The following is a 16,947-nucleotide window of genomic DNA, read 5'->3' on the forward strand; positions in this document are numbered from 1 at the left end:
CTCTGCTTGTCCCTGGCTGCCCTTCCCCAGCCTCAGGGTTGGTTCCTGCCCATCTTTCTGACTCAGAGATGCTGGAGGGGGCCCCCAACATTATTTGCTTTCTAGGGACAGGGAATGTGTTTGCAGTTGTACCTCTAGTGCCCAGGGCAATGCGTAGGGCAGTGCCCAGTGCACAGAGTGCTCAATAAAATGTTCATTAAATAACCCCACGTCCCAGTCCCCGTCCCCCCGCCCCCCCATCCCACGACAGCCCTGGGCACCTGGGGGCCAGGCTAGCATGGGACTGTGTAAAGCAGCTTGGGGAATGTGGTGGGGGCTCTGGCGTTCAGAGGCTGGAGGAAGGTGCACAGCGGCATGCCCGTGCGTGTAACTGGCATCACTTGTGCTGGGTTGAGCAGTATCCCTCCAAGTTCATTTCCACTGGGAACCTCAGATGTCACTTGATATGGAAAAGGGTTTTCGCCAATGTAATCGGGTCAAGATGGGGTCATCCTGGATGAGGATGGGCCCCAAGACCAAGGACTGGTGTCCTTAAACAGAAGGGAGTTTGGAGTTCCCGCTGTGGTGCAACAGGATTGGTGGTGTCTTGGGAGCGCTGGAGCACAGGTTCGATCCCTGGCCTGGCACAGTGGGTTAAGGATCCCTCATTGCCACAGCTGCAACCTAGGTGGCCACTGTGGCTCAGATCTGATCCCTGGCCCTGGGAACTCCATGTGCAGCAACGTTTCCAAAAAAGGGAAAAAAAGGGAGTTCCCGTCTGGCTCCGCGGAAACAAATCTGACTAGCATCCATGAGGACGCAGTTTCAATCCCTGGCCTCCTCAGTGGGTTAAGGATCTGGCGTTGCCATGAGCTGTGGTGTCGGTCGCAGGCTCAGCTCAGATCCTGTGTTGCAGTGGCTGTGGTGGAGGCTGGCAAGTGAAGCTCCGACTCGACCCCTAGCCTGGGAACCTCCATATGCCGCAGGTGCGGCCCTAAAAGAAAGCCAAAAAAAAAAAGGGAACGCAGGGGGCAGTTTGGACACAGAGGAGAGAGCGACACAGGGAGAAGCCCGTGTGATACAGGGAGAGGAAGAGGTGGGAGTGACAAACCTTCTGGTTAAATGCCAAGGAGAGCAGACAGCCCCCTGAAGCGAGGGAAGAGGCAGGAGTGATTTCTCGATTCCTCCATCAGACCCTCTGGAGGGAACTAACCCCGCCGGCACCTGGACTTCTGACTTCTGGCCTCCTGAACTGTGAGAGAATTCATTTCTATTGTTTTTAGCCACCCAAGACTATGACTACTGCAGCCCTAGGAAATTAATATGCCATGTGCGTCATTCGTTACCAGGGCAACGGCGTAAACCTTTCCCAACACCATCAGGTCTTATCAAGTGAGTCCCTCCACCCACCCCATCCAGGCTTCCCCTTGGACAGTGGCCAGATGTCAGGTCCTTGGGGTTTCTCCACAGAGGTTAATTTGGAGAGGTGCTCTAAGGTGACAGGTGGTGTGTCCCCAAGCCAACCTTCCTGTGGTCACCTCCCTTGTCCCTTCATCCCTCCGTCCAGTCTTAAACCCGTGTCACATTCTTTTCTTTTTTATTTTTTTAGGGCCGCACCCATGGCATGTGGAGGTTCCCAGGCTGGGGGTCGAGTCAGAGCTGCAGCCACCGGCTGCAGCCATAGTCACAGCCACGCAGGATCCCAGCCGCATTTGCGACCTACACCACAGCTCACGGCAACACCGGATCCTTAACCCACTGAGCGAGGCCAGGGATCGAACCCTCGTCCTCAGGGATACTGCTCAGGTTCATCACTGCTGAGCCACAATGGGAACCCCACACATCACATTCTTCTTCCTTGGTCACCCTACTGATAATGGCAGTCTTGTCCCCCCCACCCCCCACTTCCCCCACCAACCCAGCCCATTCCCCACCCCATTTGTTTGTTTCCCTTGCTCGGCTCACCCTCACCTATAGGGTGCAGGGGACTTGTTGGTTTTCACTACCGTTCCCAGTAGGTGCCTGGCACCCACTATGTGCTTGAGGAATACTTACTACTTGGCTAAAACAGGTGCAAATATTCTAAGTGTGGGAGGCCGAATTACAAAGGCGTCCACAGCCGAATCCCCAGAACATGTGAATTACATGACCACGTGGCAAAGCTAATTAAAGCCGCAGATGGAATTAAGGTTGCTAATCAGCAGACCTTAAAATAGGGAGATTAGCCTGGTTTTTCCAGGTGGACTCAAGGGCTGTCATAAGATCCTTCCATGGGGGAGAGGGATGGGCCAAGACTCAGCCCAAGGTCCCTGAGGTCTCTGGCTTTGGAGATGAGGCGGAGAGCCCGAAGGCAGGGAATGCTGCAGCCTCTAGAAACTGGAACATGCAGGAGTTCCTGCCGTGGCTCAGTGGTTAACGAATCCGACTAGGAACCATGAGGTTGCGGGTTCGAGCCCTAGCCTTGCTCAGTGGGTTGAGGATTCAGCATTGCCGTGAGCTGTGGTGTAGGTCGCAGATGCGGCTCGGATCCCGTGTTGCTGTGGCTCTGGCGTAGGCCGGTGGCTATAGCTCCGATTCGACCCCTAGCCTGGGAACCTCCACACGTCGTGGGTGCAGGTCTAGAAAAGACAAGAAAAAGAGAGAGAAAAGAAACTGGAAAATGCAGAGACTGACTCTCCCCAAGAGCCTCCGGACATCAGCTGCCGGGAGGGCTGTTGGAAAGTCAAGATGAGACAGGAAATGGAAATGGCCTTCATAATTAATAAAGTTTTTGTTTTTTATCTCCCAGCTCCCCTGCCTCTTCCAGGATTCCAGACACACAGAGTAATTTCCCCTAAATGCTTTTCATTCCAACCTGCCCCCTCCCCGGGTGAGGAAGCCGGGGAGCCGCTGGGGCTGCGGGATCTGACCGCATCCTCTTCATGCTTCCTTCCTTCCTTTTTTTTTTTTCCCTTTTTAGGGCCCCACCACTGAGCCATGACGGGAACTCCTCAGGCGCCCTTTCTGAAGCTAGACCCTTTCATCTCTCAATCCTGGGAGCGCCATTCCTGAGCGCCAGCTGGGGCTCTGCACACAGGGGACAAGAGCTGCCACTGCCATGTCCCCATTGTACAGAGGCAGCAACGAAGACTCCCAGAGGGGAAGGGACTTGCCCAGGGCTCCCCGTGAGCAGGTGACAGGGCCTCGGGAGTACAGGTGAGAGTGCCCCAGGTGTGTGGCATGCTTGGGAGTGAAGACAGGGTGGGCTCCCCTGGGGCTCCTGCCCCCCCCACAGTGCCCTGGAACCTGGAACCATGCCACGACCTCCCTGTGGGGACCTTGCCTTGCCTCAGGTAGGTGACACCTGGTCCCTGGCTGCCCTCCCAGACCAGGTGGCTGCAGAGAACCTGAGAAACGTGGAGCAGGCCTGTGCCTGCGTCCTGGCACTTGGCACTGTGATCCTTGGGCAAATCTCCTGCTTCTCTGAGCCTCAGTTGCCTCGCAAGCAAGCGGGGCTCAGTACTTTGCTGAAGGGACGTGGCCAGGGTCATGCAAAGGGCTCCTGTTGTGCTGAGATTCAAACAACTTTGCTGGCTCTGAAGCCACGTTCTCAGGGTTGGCTCCTGGCCAGCCAGATGCCCCCGATCCCCAATCTCACTGGTTTCAGCACCACCGCCGGAATGTAGGGGAAGGGTGAGGAGGAGCAGCCCCCGTGCTGGGCCCTGATGCCCAGGCTTGGACCTTTGCCCCCGCCCTCCAGGGCCAACAGGTGCAGGAGCGGACCAGCGAGGCCCAGTCAAAGTGGCTAGGGAGGCTGGCCAGCACAGGCTGGCAAGGCCGCAGGAGGGCAGGGAGGACCCAAGAATGAGGAAACAGACCAGAGAGGCCCAGAGGCCTGCCCCAGCCCCCCTGGGGGCCAGACAAGCCTAGGCCTCTCCGGCTCTCTGTTTCCCATTACAGGGAGGCTGGCGGGGGCGGGGGCGGGGGGTGGAAGGCAGAGCAGCAGAAGGAATGGTCTCCTTTGGCCACGTGCTATCACCCCTCAGCACATCCCCGTGGCCCAGGAAGAACCATTATCTCCCCACAGCAGTGGTGAAGGCTGGAGGGAGGGGGGCTGGTTCGACCCACGGCCACCAGGGTGGGGCCCACTGGCAGCCAGCACCGAGGAGCCCAACCCCTGCCCCCAATTTCACAGAGGAGGAAAGTGACACGGGGCCCCTGGCTCCCAGGGGCCTTTTCTCCTCCCCGAATACACTCTTTTTTCTACCATCTGCATTAATGTCCCACGGCCGCTGTGACAAATGCACACACGCGCAGCATCTCAAAACAGTGCTGATGGATTCGCTGGCAGTGCTAGAGGCCGGAAGCCCCACATCCATGTCACTGGGCCAAAATCAAAGTGGCCCACGGGCTGGTTCCTTCCGGCGGCTCTCAAGGAGAATTTGTTCCCTTGCCTCTTCCGGCTCCTGGAGGCCGCTGGCTGTCCCTGGCTTGTGACCTTTTCCTGGCCTCTTTCCAGCCTCACTTCGGTCTCACGGTCCTTCTCTAGCCGAACCTCCCCTGCCTCCCTCTTATAAAGAGTCTGTGATTACTTTCAGGGCCCCCCCTGGATAATCCAGGAACCTCTCTCCAGCTCAAAACCACTAATTTCATCACATCTAGAGATTCTCTTTGTCGCAAGAGGTAACATCCTCAGGTCCCGAGGATGAGGACCTGGATATATTTGGGGGCCATTATTCAGCCCGCCACCTCTGTTCCCCCCACCGGCCCTGTTCCCCATTAGACACCTCTCCCCATCAAAATCCTTCCCATTCGACTGGTTAAATAAATTAGGGAACGGTCACCCCTATGGGATATGGTGAACTGCAGAATATTACACAATCATTTAAAATAGAGATGGAGCTCAGTATTGATCCAGAGTATGTTCACGATTGAGGAACTACTGTGTGATCTGAACTTTTATTTTAAAAAAAAGACATTGTGCTGAAGATCATGGACTCTGGAGCCTGGAGCTCTGGGTTCAAATTCTGCCTCTGCCCCTTACTGTGTGACACCAGGCGATTCACTTAACATTTCTCTGTCTTTTTTTTTTTTTTTGCTTATTATTATTATTTTTTTTTTAGGGCCACGCCTGCAGCATATAATGGGTCCCAGGCTAGGGGTCCAGTCGGAGCTGTAGCTGCCGGCCTACACCACAGCCACAGCCATGTGGGACCCAAGCCGCGTCTGTGACCTACACCACAGCTCACAGCAACACCAGATCCTTTAACCCAATGGTCAAGGCCAGAGATCAAACCCGCGTCTTCAGCGATACTAGTCAGGTTTGTTACCACTGAGCCACAATGGGAACTCTGTCACTTAACCTTTCTGATGCCTCGGCTTTCTCAAGTATAAAAGGGGAATGTTTGTACCTAATTTATAGGGATGTTGAAAAGACTAATGAGGTAATATATGTAAAGTGCTTAAAACTGTGCTTGCCACAAAATAGGTTCTGTTCAAGTGTTAGATAAATATATGTATTTATTATATATATGAGTTATATATAAATATAAATTTACATATTTTATGTGCGTGTATATCTACATATAGTAGGCACACATGCTATATGTAGGCTACATAAAACATAAACTAGTAGGCGATACTCCAAAGAATTTTTAATCTTTGATTTAAAACAAAATTTCTTTGGCCACCCCCGTGGCACGTGAAAGTTCCCAGGCCAGGAATCGAACCTGTGCCACAGCAGTAACCCAAGCCACTCCAGTGACAATGCTAGATCCTTAACCCACTGTACTCCTTGACTTTCAAATTTTTTCATCTGAGTGACGAGGCTGGGAATAATCGGTATCATCTTTTTGTTTATCTCTAGGTTCTGTTTATGTACAATAAAAATCATCTGCATAATCGAAATGAAATTTTAAAATTTAACAGTCTAACAAACAAAAAAAGCAAACCAGAATCCTCCTAATCTTCAAAGCCCCTGCTGTGGTTCCTTCTCTCCAGGGAGTCCTCCCCGCCCCCCAGGGAGGAGGGATCTTGCCGTTCTCACGACTCTCTTCCGTTCATACTTCCTGGAGCTCTTGACCGTGAACTCTGGGAGCCCAGCTGGACCCCAAGCAGGGAATCTGAGAAGAGACAGCAGAGCCCATTGGCCGCACAAAAATACCCCTCACACATCAACTGCGCATGTCAGCTTTGTGCAACCTTCCCATCCCTGAAGGGTAACTGACTTCCCAGGGCTTGCCCAAGGTCACAGTTCTACTGCCACCAAACGCCACAGGGCACATGCCATGAACTGAGCATGACCAAGCCGGGGCAAGGGTTCCTGGCCTGAGGCCCCTTTCCCTGAGAGGTGTGATTTTCCCTATCTGCCAATCTTCAGATCCTTGAATGCTAAACCAATTATGCAGATGGGCAGGTGCCAGCCCAAAGGTGCGATCCCAGAATTGGCCACAAGGGGAGCAGGACCAGGCCTCGTTGCCATCTCCTACAGGGCTTCGCGTCCTCTACCGCCCTCTGGTGGTTATGGGAAGACAAGTCCAGGGGTCTGATGAAAGACTGGGGTAACTAAGGTGAGGTTGCCATCTCTGGGAGAAATGCTCAGTGACAGAAGCAGGCCTTATTGCCCTGTGGTGGCCTTGGGTTGACTGGTCATTCTCCAGCCTCAGTCACTGAGAACGGGTCTAGATAGCACAGTCCTTGGACTTTTCATCAAAGTGACCCTTCAGTGGAGGTGGGTGAGGAAGGTGTGGGCGGGCTCCTCTCTGCCTGTAGCAGCCCCAGGAATAAAGCCCCAGTCAGAAGTTGGGCCCCTGTCCCTAGCATGGCTCTGCCATCAACGGTGTCCTCCTCTGAAAAAATACAAACACAGAAGGAATCATCTCAGTTCGTGAAAACAAGGAAGGTGGGGCCCAGTAGCTGGGGTCTGGCCTGTACCTGGGGTCTCCTCAGGGGGACCAAACCTCCAGGGGAAGCTGAGGCTGGGAATTGTCGCTGGGCTGATCAGGAGAAGCAGAAGGGGCAGGGAGCACAGGGCAGGGTCGTGGGATGTGAGATGTCCCCTGGCCACAGTGTCATGGACAGAAGGTGGACAACTGCCCCGAGCAGGTAACACCAAATGTTGCTTTTGGGGAATTCGGGATTGAGACAGAAAAAGATGAGCCAGGAGTTCACTTCGTGGCACAGTGGAAACAAATCTGACTAGGAACCATGAGGTTGCGGGTTCAATCCCCGGCCTTGCTTAGTGGGTTAAGGATCCCGCGTTGCCGTGAGCTGTGGTGTAGGTTGCAGATGCAGCTCGGATCTGGCGTTGCTGTGGCTGGGGTGTAGTACGGCGGCTACAACTCCAATTCGACCCCTAGGCTGGGAACCTCCATATGCCACGGGTGCAGCCCTAAAAAGACCAAAAAAAAAAGAAAGAAAATTCATAAAGAAAAATCATTCTCCCCAGAGGACCTGAAGGGGTTGCCCAGTCACTCCCCAGTAGAGGGGGAGGGTTGTGTCACGCCTCTGGAGGGCCACCTCAGCAGCCCCTTGTCTGCTGCAACCAGGGCAACAGGGACCCCAGACCCAGGGGGTTCTACCCACAGCCCCCTCCTCATTCCCAGAGCTGCTTCTCCCTATAGACCCTGTCCCAGCGCCCACTCCCCCCAGGCCTGCGAGTGAGGACCTGGGTGGCCTGCTGCTGCCATGGGGCCCCTGAGCCTTGGTCTCCTGGTCCACAGCGCAGGGCTGGAGCCATTCTGGCCGCTGCTGAGCCACGCATCCTTCTACACACTGGACAGCCACCCCGTTGTCAACCGGTCACAACTTCCCCTTGAGGTGGGGCCTCTCATTGTGGCATCTGACAGATGATGAGATTTGGGCCCAGAGAGGGGTGCCCCTGCCCGGAGTCCACAGTCAGCGGGGAGCAGAGCTGACCCGCGCCCCAGGCTGTCTCTGAGACTCCCTCCTGCACATCCCCTGGCCAGGTCCCAGGAGCTGTGGGATGCAAAGCCTGCTGAGCCTTTCACCCCAGGCCTGACACGTGGTAAGCGCTGGACCAGTGGTATTTAGCACCAGGGCTGGGCTGGCCTCGCTCAGAAGCTGCCCTAGAGGCACTGCCTGCAGGCCTCCATTACAGCGCCACCACGCGGGGAGCAGAGGGGCCGCCACATGGGGAGCGGCCAATCTCTTTATTGCAAACATGACACACAGTCCAGGGGGCACCTGGAAGGAGCAGGAACAAGGGAGCCAGGCTTGGGGCCTCCCCAAACCAGACAAACCCCATTTCCCTTGCCTGGGCGGGAGCCCAACCCAGTTCCCATCCACGGGGCACAGACAGCACAGCCCTGAGAGCCCCAGAGCAGGCTGACAGCAGGGAGACCCAGGAGGGGGTGGGGAAGGGGGGGTGGCCAGGGAGGGTTGGGGCAGAGAGGGGGGCAGTGGGGGGTGGGGGAGGTAGCCTTCTGTGCCTGTGTGCGCGGGGAGGTGGCTGTGAACGGAAACCAAGCTTGGGCTTCGTCCCCCAGCATCCCAGGGCCCCAGCAAATGTCCTTTGTTGGAAGTGAGAGGTCTGGGGGTGGGGGGGGTGCACAAGAGGCCAGATGACCCCATCCCCCACTGCCCAGCCTCACAGCATCGCCCTGTGCCCCACGGCCGGCATCCTCCACTGTCTTCCGCCTCCTCCTGGTGGGGATGCTCAGCTCACTGGACGGCCTCGGCGATGGCTTTCTCCACCCGCAGGTACCAGGGCTGGATGTGAGTGTGACGCATCAGGTCCTCGAAGGCCTCCAGGCCCTCCATCACCCGCAGCACGCCGTACACCGCCTGGGGGTGGGTAGAGAGGCGGGTTCTCGGCTGCCTGGTCCTGCCAGGTGTGTGCTCTGAGCCTATCACCTCCCCTCTCTGAGAGCCCCCCGACCCAATAAAGGACCAATTTTGCATGCAAAGCTTTGAATGCAGTGTGGGGAATGGCTGCAGCTTTTCCCTGCCCGGCACCCACACCCCCTTTCTGGGTAACCATCCTCCCCCAGGAGTTCCCTTTAGGAAAATGCGCTCCCCCACATCCAGGTCCTGAGATGTGGGGAGAGGGAACCCCATCCCCCAGCTCCAAGACCTAGACCGGGCAATCGACATGTCCCACTCTGGCCATAGACCTGCTTCAAGGACTGGCATTGAAGCCAGGCCAACAAGACACTGTCCCAGGACTTTTGCTGAGTAGAAGCCTGGAGCGCTGGACCCAGGCCTTGGCATTGAAGCCAACTGCACATTTAGTTGAAATGTGGCAGGACGGCCTAAACTCTGGTAACACCACTTGGCCTCTGGATCCAGCTAGTCCTGAAGCCAACTCACACATCCTCCATTTTTTTCAGTTATGTGAACTAAGTTCCTTGTATCTGGTTTTCCGTAAGCCCCTGACACGCAGTGCCTCTGGGTGGAGAAGCTGTGAGACACAGGCATTGCCTGCACCTGGGTGTTCTCCACCCAGGTTCTCAGACCCCAAGGACAGACCCTTCAGTCTGTGCACCCGCTGCCACCCCGACCACACTCACCAAATCAGCCAGGTTCGGCTTCTGGCCCCCCATGAAGGGCCGGTCTTTGCCCACAGCTGCCACCCACTTGTTGGCAGCCTCGTAGAGGTCCTCGCGGACGTCATCCTGGAGGTGGTGCCTGGGTGGGGGGAGTCCATCAGGGAAGCTCCAATGCCTGGCCCAGGTGGGGAGAGGGAGAAGGCCTGGGGGCCAAGGCTACTTGGGGGGCGGGGGGAAACAGGGTAGCAGGAACAAGAGCCCTGACTATGGAGAGGAAAGCAGAGGAAGGCACAGGGCAGGGACCCAGCTCTGGGCTCCACGACCAGCCCTGCTTCCCCTGGGGTCAGGGAAGCAATCACAGGTTCTGAGTCCCAGCTCGGCTAATGCTGGGGGCCTGGGGATGTGTGCGCACACGTGTGCGCACACACACACACACACACACATACACACACTCAGCACCATCACCTGCTCTTGAGCCGCTTGCTGATGAGGTACATGGCAGCGGCGCCCATGTACTTGGCCATGGCGCCCTCCACCGTCCCGAAATTGCCCTCCTTGACAATGTAGTCGAAGGAGGCCAGGGCCTCGGCCGGCGTGCGGTACACGTTGGGGGAGATCAGGTGCACCAGCCAGTCATCTGCCCACTGCCGCCACTTCATCTCCTCCCTGCGGGCAAAAGGGGCACAGAAGGCGAGGCAGGTAGGCTTCTTGAGCCAGGGCCTGGGACGGGGGGTGGGGGGCGCAGGCACAGTATCTCCATCGCCCCGTGCACAGATGGGACGCTCAGCCCCAAGGAGGAGGCCCTTAACGTAGCCCCAGCCCTGGTGGTCTCCCACGCTGCTCCCCACCGCACAGCATCCCGCGCAGCCTGGTCCCCTCTGGGGGAGGCCCCGCCCCCAGGCCCCGCCCCCGCCCCGCCCCTCACCCCACGTACGTCCTCGCCTCCTTTCCACCGTACATCCGCTGGGCCTCCTTCTCATCCAGCATGAGCCAGTATTTGTTGCAGAACTCGGTCACCTCCTTGCCCTGCTCGTTGACAGCCTTCATGGGCGGGTAGTAGGTGACGATGTCTTCCAGGGGCTGCCTTTGGGAGACGTCCTGAGTCTCAGCCCGACTCCATCTTCCCAGATTCAGAGCCCTCCCCTCCTGGGGGGACTGCCCACCCCAGCTGGATCGGGCCCCAGGGCTGCCCCACAAAGGCTTTCCCCCTTCCCATGAGTGACATAGCAGGTCCTGCAGCGAGAGGGATCTGGGGCAGACACTCCGAAAGCATCCCCCCGACAGAGGGAGAGGCGCAGAGGGGAGGCCGTCTCAGAGTGACGGCCGTGGCCCACCGTGGAAATCCAAGCGGCAGCCCCACCCTACTCCACGTGGGAACCCAGGGGAGGCCGCCCTGGGACAGGAGAGGGGACGAGATGCAGTGCCAGCCGGGGGCTCCTTACCCTGACACCAGGTAGGTCTTGAGGGCGCTGATGATGACAGAGGAGTCATTCAGTTGTTGCTGGAGAAGAAGATGGTTTAGATCAAGGTTGGGGGTGGAATGGGGGTCTGGCAGCCACTGGCAGAATCCCGGGGGGCTCCTAAACCAGGCATCCTGCGCAAACTGGTCCAGTGGAACCTGAGCCTTGTTTATCTGCCCCTGGGGGTTCACGCCCCCCAAAATCAATGCCATCGAGCTTCCCCACCCCCAGGACCCAGTCCCCACCCTCAGGACAGCCCACCCTCCAAGTGAGGGAGTAGTGTGGCTAGTGGGGAGGAGGCAGGACCCACCCACCTGGCCTCCTGGACGCTGACAGGTAGGGTGGACTCAGACGCTACATACTAGGAGCCAAGCCCTACACCCCAGACAGTATGGTTCTCTGTTGATGAATGAAGCAAGCCCAGAGAGGCTAAGTGACTGGCCGCAAGTCACAGAGCCAGTGAGTGGCAGAGCCCCACCTTGAACCCAGACCAGCCTGACCTCAAACCCACATTGTTAAGGCCTGTGGTGCTCTTCCTCCCTTAGACAGGCTGCGTCCCAATCCTCAGCCAAGGCCCAGAGAGCCCAAGCTCCTTCCAGCGCTGCAGAGCAGGGCCTGACTCAGGGGGATTCCAAGACAACCCGGGACACTGGAGGGGGCTCCCTGGGGGCTCACCAAGCTGTCTCCTTCCTGGGCCAGCAGGATGGGCACCTTCCTGTAGGAGGAGAACTTGATCTCGGCCCTGCGGACAGGGTTCACCTCCACCACCTGGTAGGGCAGGGCGTGGAAGTCGAGGAAGGCGCGGACTTTGCTGCAGAATGGACACGTCTTGTACTGGTATAGAGTCAGCTGCAGGCGGCTGGACAGCAAGAGCTGGGGGAGGAGCAGAGGAAGGGGGGCTTCTGAGACCTGGTGCCCAGGCCCCGCCCCCGGCCCCGCCCTCAAGCTGAAGTTTCCCGAAGGCGTCTTCTAGGCTGACCCTGAGAACTACAGAAGGAACCGAGGATAGACGGCAAGGAAAAAAGGAGGCGCAGGGAGGGGAGCGGGCTCGAGCAGCGGGAAGCTCAGGCTCAGGCGCCCGACCAGTGGGCTCCCCGGGAAGAAAGGAGGACTCTTCCGGTTTCTCGCCACCGCTAGATAGACATCTCTCTCCTTCCTGTCCCGAGGGAACTTCAGACACTGCCAGGTGGACCCCCCTCCCCGATGCAATTGTTTCTTCAACTTGGGAGTGCCCCCCCCCCAACTCCCCCACTCTCAATCCAAGGGACCTCGGGGTGAGGGGGCAGAGCCCAGCGTTTCCGAGTCTCCAAGAGGGGAGTCCTTGTATCTGGGCCACGGACCTGCATAGAACATGCACAGCAGGAGAGCCCCAGGTAAGCTTGCTGCAGATTCCTATCTGAAAGCCACAGCTGCAGTCGCCTCGCCCCCGACGCTGTTCAGAGATGGGAGACTGAAGCTGGGCCATGGGTGGAGGGGGGGGTGGACAGGGAGATACAGAGAAATCTACTCCTCATCTGCAATTCTGGTTCCCTTGGATTCCGAAACCAGGCGCCTGTGGGGTGTGATGGGACGGGGCTGGTGCTGTGTACAAAGCATCGTAAGGACAGCTAGGGTCATCGGTTTCGTAAAAACACTAATAATAGTACTAATAAATAAACACACAACCTCAGGATTTGGAGACGGTAGGAGGGAGACAAACGTTTGCTAAAGTGATAAACTGTGAAAGAGGCTTTCCGTTTCAGTGATCGCCAAATCTTTCTATTAAGAAGTCTTAAAGCCGGTTAGAAAAACGACCTTAAAACAAAGACAATTCTCGTTAGCTGACATTAGCGCCCCATTTCACAGATGAGGACGCTGAGGGATCAGAGACTTAAAACCAAGTCACTCGCTCAAGGTCAAGAATGGACAGAGGAGACGATTCCTGACCCCGCCGGTTCCCAGAAGTCCCGAAGTTCGGCGCTGATCCCAGCGCCCCCACCCAAGGCTCGGTCTGGCCAGGGCTTACCTGCGCGGCTGTGCGCTCCGCTCGGAGGTCCTGGGCGCGAAGGTGCCACCGCACGGTGTGGTACAGCCCCAGGGCGCCCCCCAAGGCCAGTGCTGCCGCCCCCAGGAGCCGTGGGCCCCCCTTGCGGGTGGTGGCGGTGGGGCCTGGGCCTCCCGCCGCTCCGGTGAAGCCCGCCCGGCTCTGCTCGGGGAGTCTTAGAGAGGGACGACCGCCCAGTCTCCAGGCCAGGGCGCGCCCGCTGGGCCAGAGAACCCGTGCAGCATGGGCCATGTTCGTTTCGCCGGCACCGCGGGAGGGCGCGAGAAACAAAGATGGCCCGGGCTCAGGCTCTCTCTAAAGGGGCGGGTCTCCGGCGCCTGGAGGTTGCCAGGGGTGACTGTGAAGCGGAGCGGGAAGGGACAGCTCTCATGGGACGGGGCGTGAGTCCCCGGCACCCAGCTTTCACACACCCGTCAGAAACAAAGAAACATCTAGGGAGATCTGCTAACTGTCCCCGCTTCTAACGCGTAGATGTAACCGGTCGCGGCGGTGACCCGGAGCCGAACGTAGGAACTCGGCCGCGTAGTTCGCCTTATGGCCCTCAGCGTCATCCGTAATATGCAACCAATAGAAAGAGATTGAACCCTTTAGGATACTGGGGATAGCGTCACGGCATCGGGTCCAGGAAAGCCACGGAAACTGCCCACCGGACCCGCAGTAGGTGGGAGCCCGCGACTGGGGCTTTTTCTGCCCTCCCGCACCGCTGCCCAATTTCTTCTGTAACCTGAACCATAAAATTTTCCGTGCACTCTGGGGGCTTTAGAAACCACGTGTCTCAGATTTCTCCCAACCCGAGGCGCCGGCTGGCCGACCCGCAGGTCCCCAGCGGCAGGATGGAACAGAGAGAATTGGGGTCCCAAGATATTCTGTCCCTCTGTCGGGCTCCTTCGCCCAAGTCGAGGGCCCGAGCCTCAGCCACCTAGGCTTCTCGGCGGGCAGCCCCAGGTTGGCCCCGCCCGGCGATCGCGAGTGGAGCGGTGCTCCTGGAGTGGGAGGGGGGATTTGTAGGCGGAACAGGTTGTGGGCGGGGCAAGACAGAGATTGAAAGACAGGCGGGCACAGAGCTTGACTGCCCCAGAAGAAGAGAGAGCAGGGCTGCTCAGAGGAACCTGCTCTGGATGGGGCGGGGCGGATCAGGGGCGGAGCTCGGGCCTCGGGGCTCCGACCCTGGGGTCAGGGCACCAGCCATCCGAGTGGGTTCCTTTGCCGCTTTCCACTCTTCCAGCTCTGAGTTCCTTCCACCGCCTCCACCTTCCTCCTGGTGCCGGCTGTCTGCGCGACCCTCGCCGCCTTGGATCGTCCCGCGGTCCTTATGGCGCCCTAGCCCGCAATGTCGGGACCTGGGCTCGGAAGGCGGGAACGACGGCTTTGGAGAAGCAGGCGACCCAGAGGGGCTGCTGAGGCGACATTTGCTTTTTCGGGGGTGCTCTCTTGGGAAGAGACCTGGGGTGTGGGATAGGGGCCGGGAAGGAACAGCAGAGCCCTCCTCCATCCCCTCGCCCCCGGGTGGGTCCGGAGCTGCAGGCGTGCTCCCGGGGTTCAGGGCGAGCACTGCTAGCGGGTCTCTGGAAACTGCAGCGTTCAAGAACTGTGGCCACAGGCCACAGATGAGGAAACTGGGGGCCTTTGGATTTGGATTTGTTCTAGCCACTTCTTTCAGGCCCGTTGGAGACGGGGGCTCCTCAAGAGGGCGGGGCCGGGCGTGGACCCTCTGGGTGGGCGTGCCAATTTGCTGAATCAGCATCCCCTGCCCCCTTTGCTGGTGTGGCCTGAAGCCCTGGTGAATGTGACTTGCTTACAGAAGCCGCCTGTTGCCTGCATAGCACTGCGGGGGGTGGGGTGGGGGTGTGGAGAGAGAACCTTCAGCTCCCTTCTCACCTTCTGGAGCCTCCGTTTCCCCATCTGCAAAATAAGAATGACGGGTAGTGTCTCCTGCATTGAGATGGGCCAGGATTAAATGAGAAAACGAATGGGCAGAGCCTGGAGGCTGGTGAGGCCAGTGTTTTAGAGAAGCCTATTTTTTGCCCACTCAGCAGCTTCTCCACCTTTGCCAAGTATAGGAAGGAAACCCAGTGATCCAATCTTCCACCAAACCACTTGGCAAATTCTCCATTGTGTCCTCCTGGAAAGATTGGCAAGAGGTAGGGTCAGGCCTGCATCTCTGCCTGCCATCCAGTGCTCACTACCCTGGGTCCCTGTACTGCCTCTTCCTTAATTCATTCCAGCCAGGGGGGTCTCCTGCCTGTGGCTGAGCTGGATGGTTGCTCAAGTCTGAGCAAATCCCAGGAATGGTTGTGCTTTTCCCTGTTGCTGTGCAACATCTGGGGACAGGTGACTGAGACTCAGGGTTCTCATACAGAAGAGAGGACAGAGCCTCTGTCCAGGCATAGCCCAGATCCTACCAGCCCAGGAGCCCCATTCTGGGCTATAGGTTCTGTGACCTCCCATTCGTATCTGACCCTAGCGGCCAGTCTCCTGGACACATGAGCCCGCGTGGGACCCCACCCCTCCTTGTTTTCCCTCGCTCTGTCTTCTGCAGTCCTGCTGCTTAAGAACTGGGTTCCTCTGTGGAAACGAACCTGACTAGTATCCATGAGGATGCATGTTCAATCCCTGGCCCCGCTCAGTGGGTTAAGGATCTGGTGTTGCCGTGAGCTGTAGTGTAGGTCGCAGACATGGCCCCCAGCTGCAGCTCCAGTTCGACCCCTAGCCTGGGAACTCCCATATGCCACACTTGTGGTCCTAAAAAAATAAAAATTAAAAAAATAAATGATTGAATTGGTAAATGAGAAGAGACAAAAGAGACCTGTGCAAAAAAATTCCAAATAATTTGTGTGTGGACTTCTTTTTTTTTTTTTTTTTTTTTTTTTGCTTTTTAGGTCTGAACCCACAGCATATGGATGTTCCCGGCTAGGGGTCAAATCTGAGACGCAGCTGCCGGCCTACACCACAGCCACAGCAACTCAGGATCCAAGCCCTGTCTGTTACCTACATCACAGCTCACAGCAAGGCTGGATCCCCAACCCACCAAGCGAGGCCAGGGATCAAACCCGGATCCTCATAGATACCAGTTAGATTCCTTTCCCCTGAGCCACGACGGGAATTCCTGTGTGTAGACACCTTGCCCTCGAGGAGGTGGAGGAAAACTGCCCCCCCTTGGATACGGGCTGTGCAGAGTGACTTTCCTCCCAAGAGCTCAGTGTGAGAAGGGGGAAGCAGGAGTGACTTGGCCGTGGAGCAAACTGACCGTCCCTCCTCAGCCAGGAGATCAAGGTCAGCACCCACCGTGAGCAGTCATGTCGATAGGAGGCACCCTTCCCAGGGCAGGATGCAAAAGTGGCACCGGACCTCTGCGCTCTTCCTCCCCAAAACCCACAACGCTGGTCTAATGAGGAGGGAAACAGCCAACAAATCCCAACAGAGGGACGACCTACACAACATCTGATGGCTGTCGAGGTCATCAAGACCAAGGAAAGTCAGAGAAACCGTCAGAGCCGAAAGCAGCCTAAAGAGACGTGATTAAATATAACATGAGCTCCTAGACCAGGCAAAGGGCAAGGAAGTCTAAATAAGGCATGGACTTTGACTAATGATGTATTATTGGTGGTTCGTTAATTGTAACAAATGCATCATACTAATATAAGATAATACAATATATGGGATTTCACAATTTTTCTGCAAATCTACAACTTTTTAAATTAAAAGTTCATTTTTAAACGCTTGTCAAGTGGTGCACCTTTGAGGATGAGCAGTTTATTTGCTTGTCTGTAAGTCTCTTTGTGGAAAGATTGGCTGATGATTGATTGGATTTCTGTAATGGTTACAGGGCAACTCACATTTTCTTTTTCTTCTTAAATTCATTTTAGTAAGTTAGAATTTATCTTTTTTTTTTTTTTTTCCTACCATGCCCGCAGCATGTAGATGTTCCCAGGTCAGAGATGGAACCCAGCAGCTACATGAGCCACAGCAGTGACAA

At 56.9% G+C, this 16,947-nt stretch overlaps 2 protein-coding genes across 3 annotated transcripts in view; one reads left to right on the plus strand and one right to left on the minus strand.

Moving 5' to 3' along the window:
- The window catches only part of STXBP1 (syntaxin binding protein 1), a 775,650-nt gene that overhangs the window by 460,743 nt on the left and 297,960 nt on the right, over positions 1 to 16,947 (plus strand). The window lies entirely within an intron of this gene.
- PTGES2 (prostaglandin E synthase 2) lies at positions 8,094 to 13,214 on the minus strand. Of its 2 annotated transcripts, none has more exons than XR_014828807.1 (7): positions 12,933 to 13,214; positions 11,603 to 11,800; positions 10,910 to 10,968; positions 10,402 to 10,547; positions 9,933 to 10,133; positions 9,489 to 9,606; positions 8,094 to 8,763 (listed from the first exon to the last, which is right to left on the minus strand). XR_014828807.1 is itself a non-coding variant. In XM_001927936.6 (7 exons), exons 1-7 carry the CDS (start codon positions 13,200 to 13,202, stop codon positions 8,641 to 8,643), a joined length of 1,119 nt encoding a protein of 372 aa, XP_001927971.1. In that variant the 5' UTR covers positions 13,203 to 13,214; the 3' UTR covers positions 8,094 to 8,640. The 2 variants fall into 2 exon arrangements, 1 of the variants encoding a protein (XP_001927971.1); XM_001927936.6 differs by having other exon boundaries at positions 10,402 to 10,551.

This window comes from Sus scrofa, chromosome 1 (assembly GCF_054392235.1).
Source record: "Sus scrofa isolate SSC_HxYL_T2T_F1_AM1 chromosome 1, Sscrofa_HxYL_maternal_Yorkshire_Landrace_v2.0, whole genome shotgun sequence".
Classification (NCBI taxonomy): domain Eukaryota; kingdom Metazoa; phylum Chordata; class Mammalia; order Artiodactyla; family Suidae; genus Sus; species Sus scrofa.

Bases quoted from the DNA above. Each gene is read 5' to 3' on its own strand.
- PTGES2 (XM_001927936.6), bottom strand. From the start codon at position 13,202: ATGGCCCATGCTGCACGGGTTCTCTGGCCCAGCGGGCGCGCCCTGGCC. The intron at 11,801-12,932 runs GTAAGCCCTGGC...CTCCTCCCCCAG, and splicing joins CGGAGCGCACAGCCGCGCAG to CTCTTGCTGTCCAGCCGCCT. The intron at 10,552-10,909 runs GTAAGGAGCCCC...CGTCTCCCAAAG, and splicing joins AAGACCTACCTGGTGTCAGG to GCAGCCCCTGGAAGACATCG.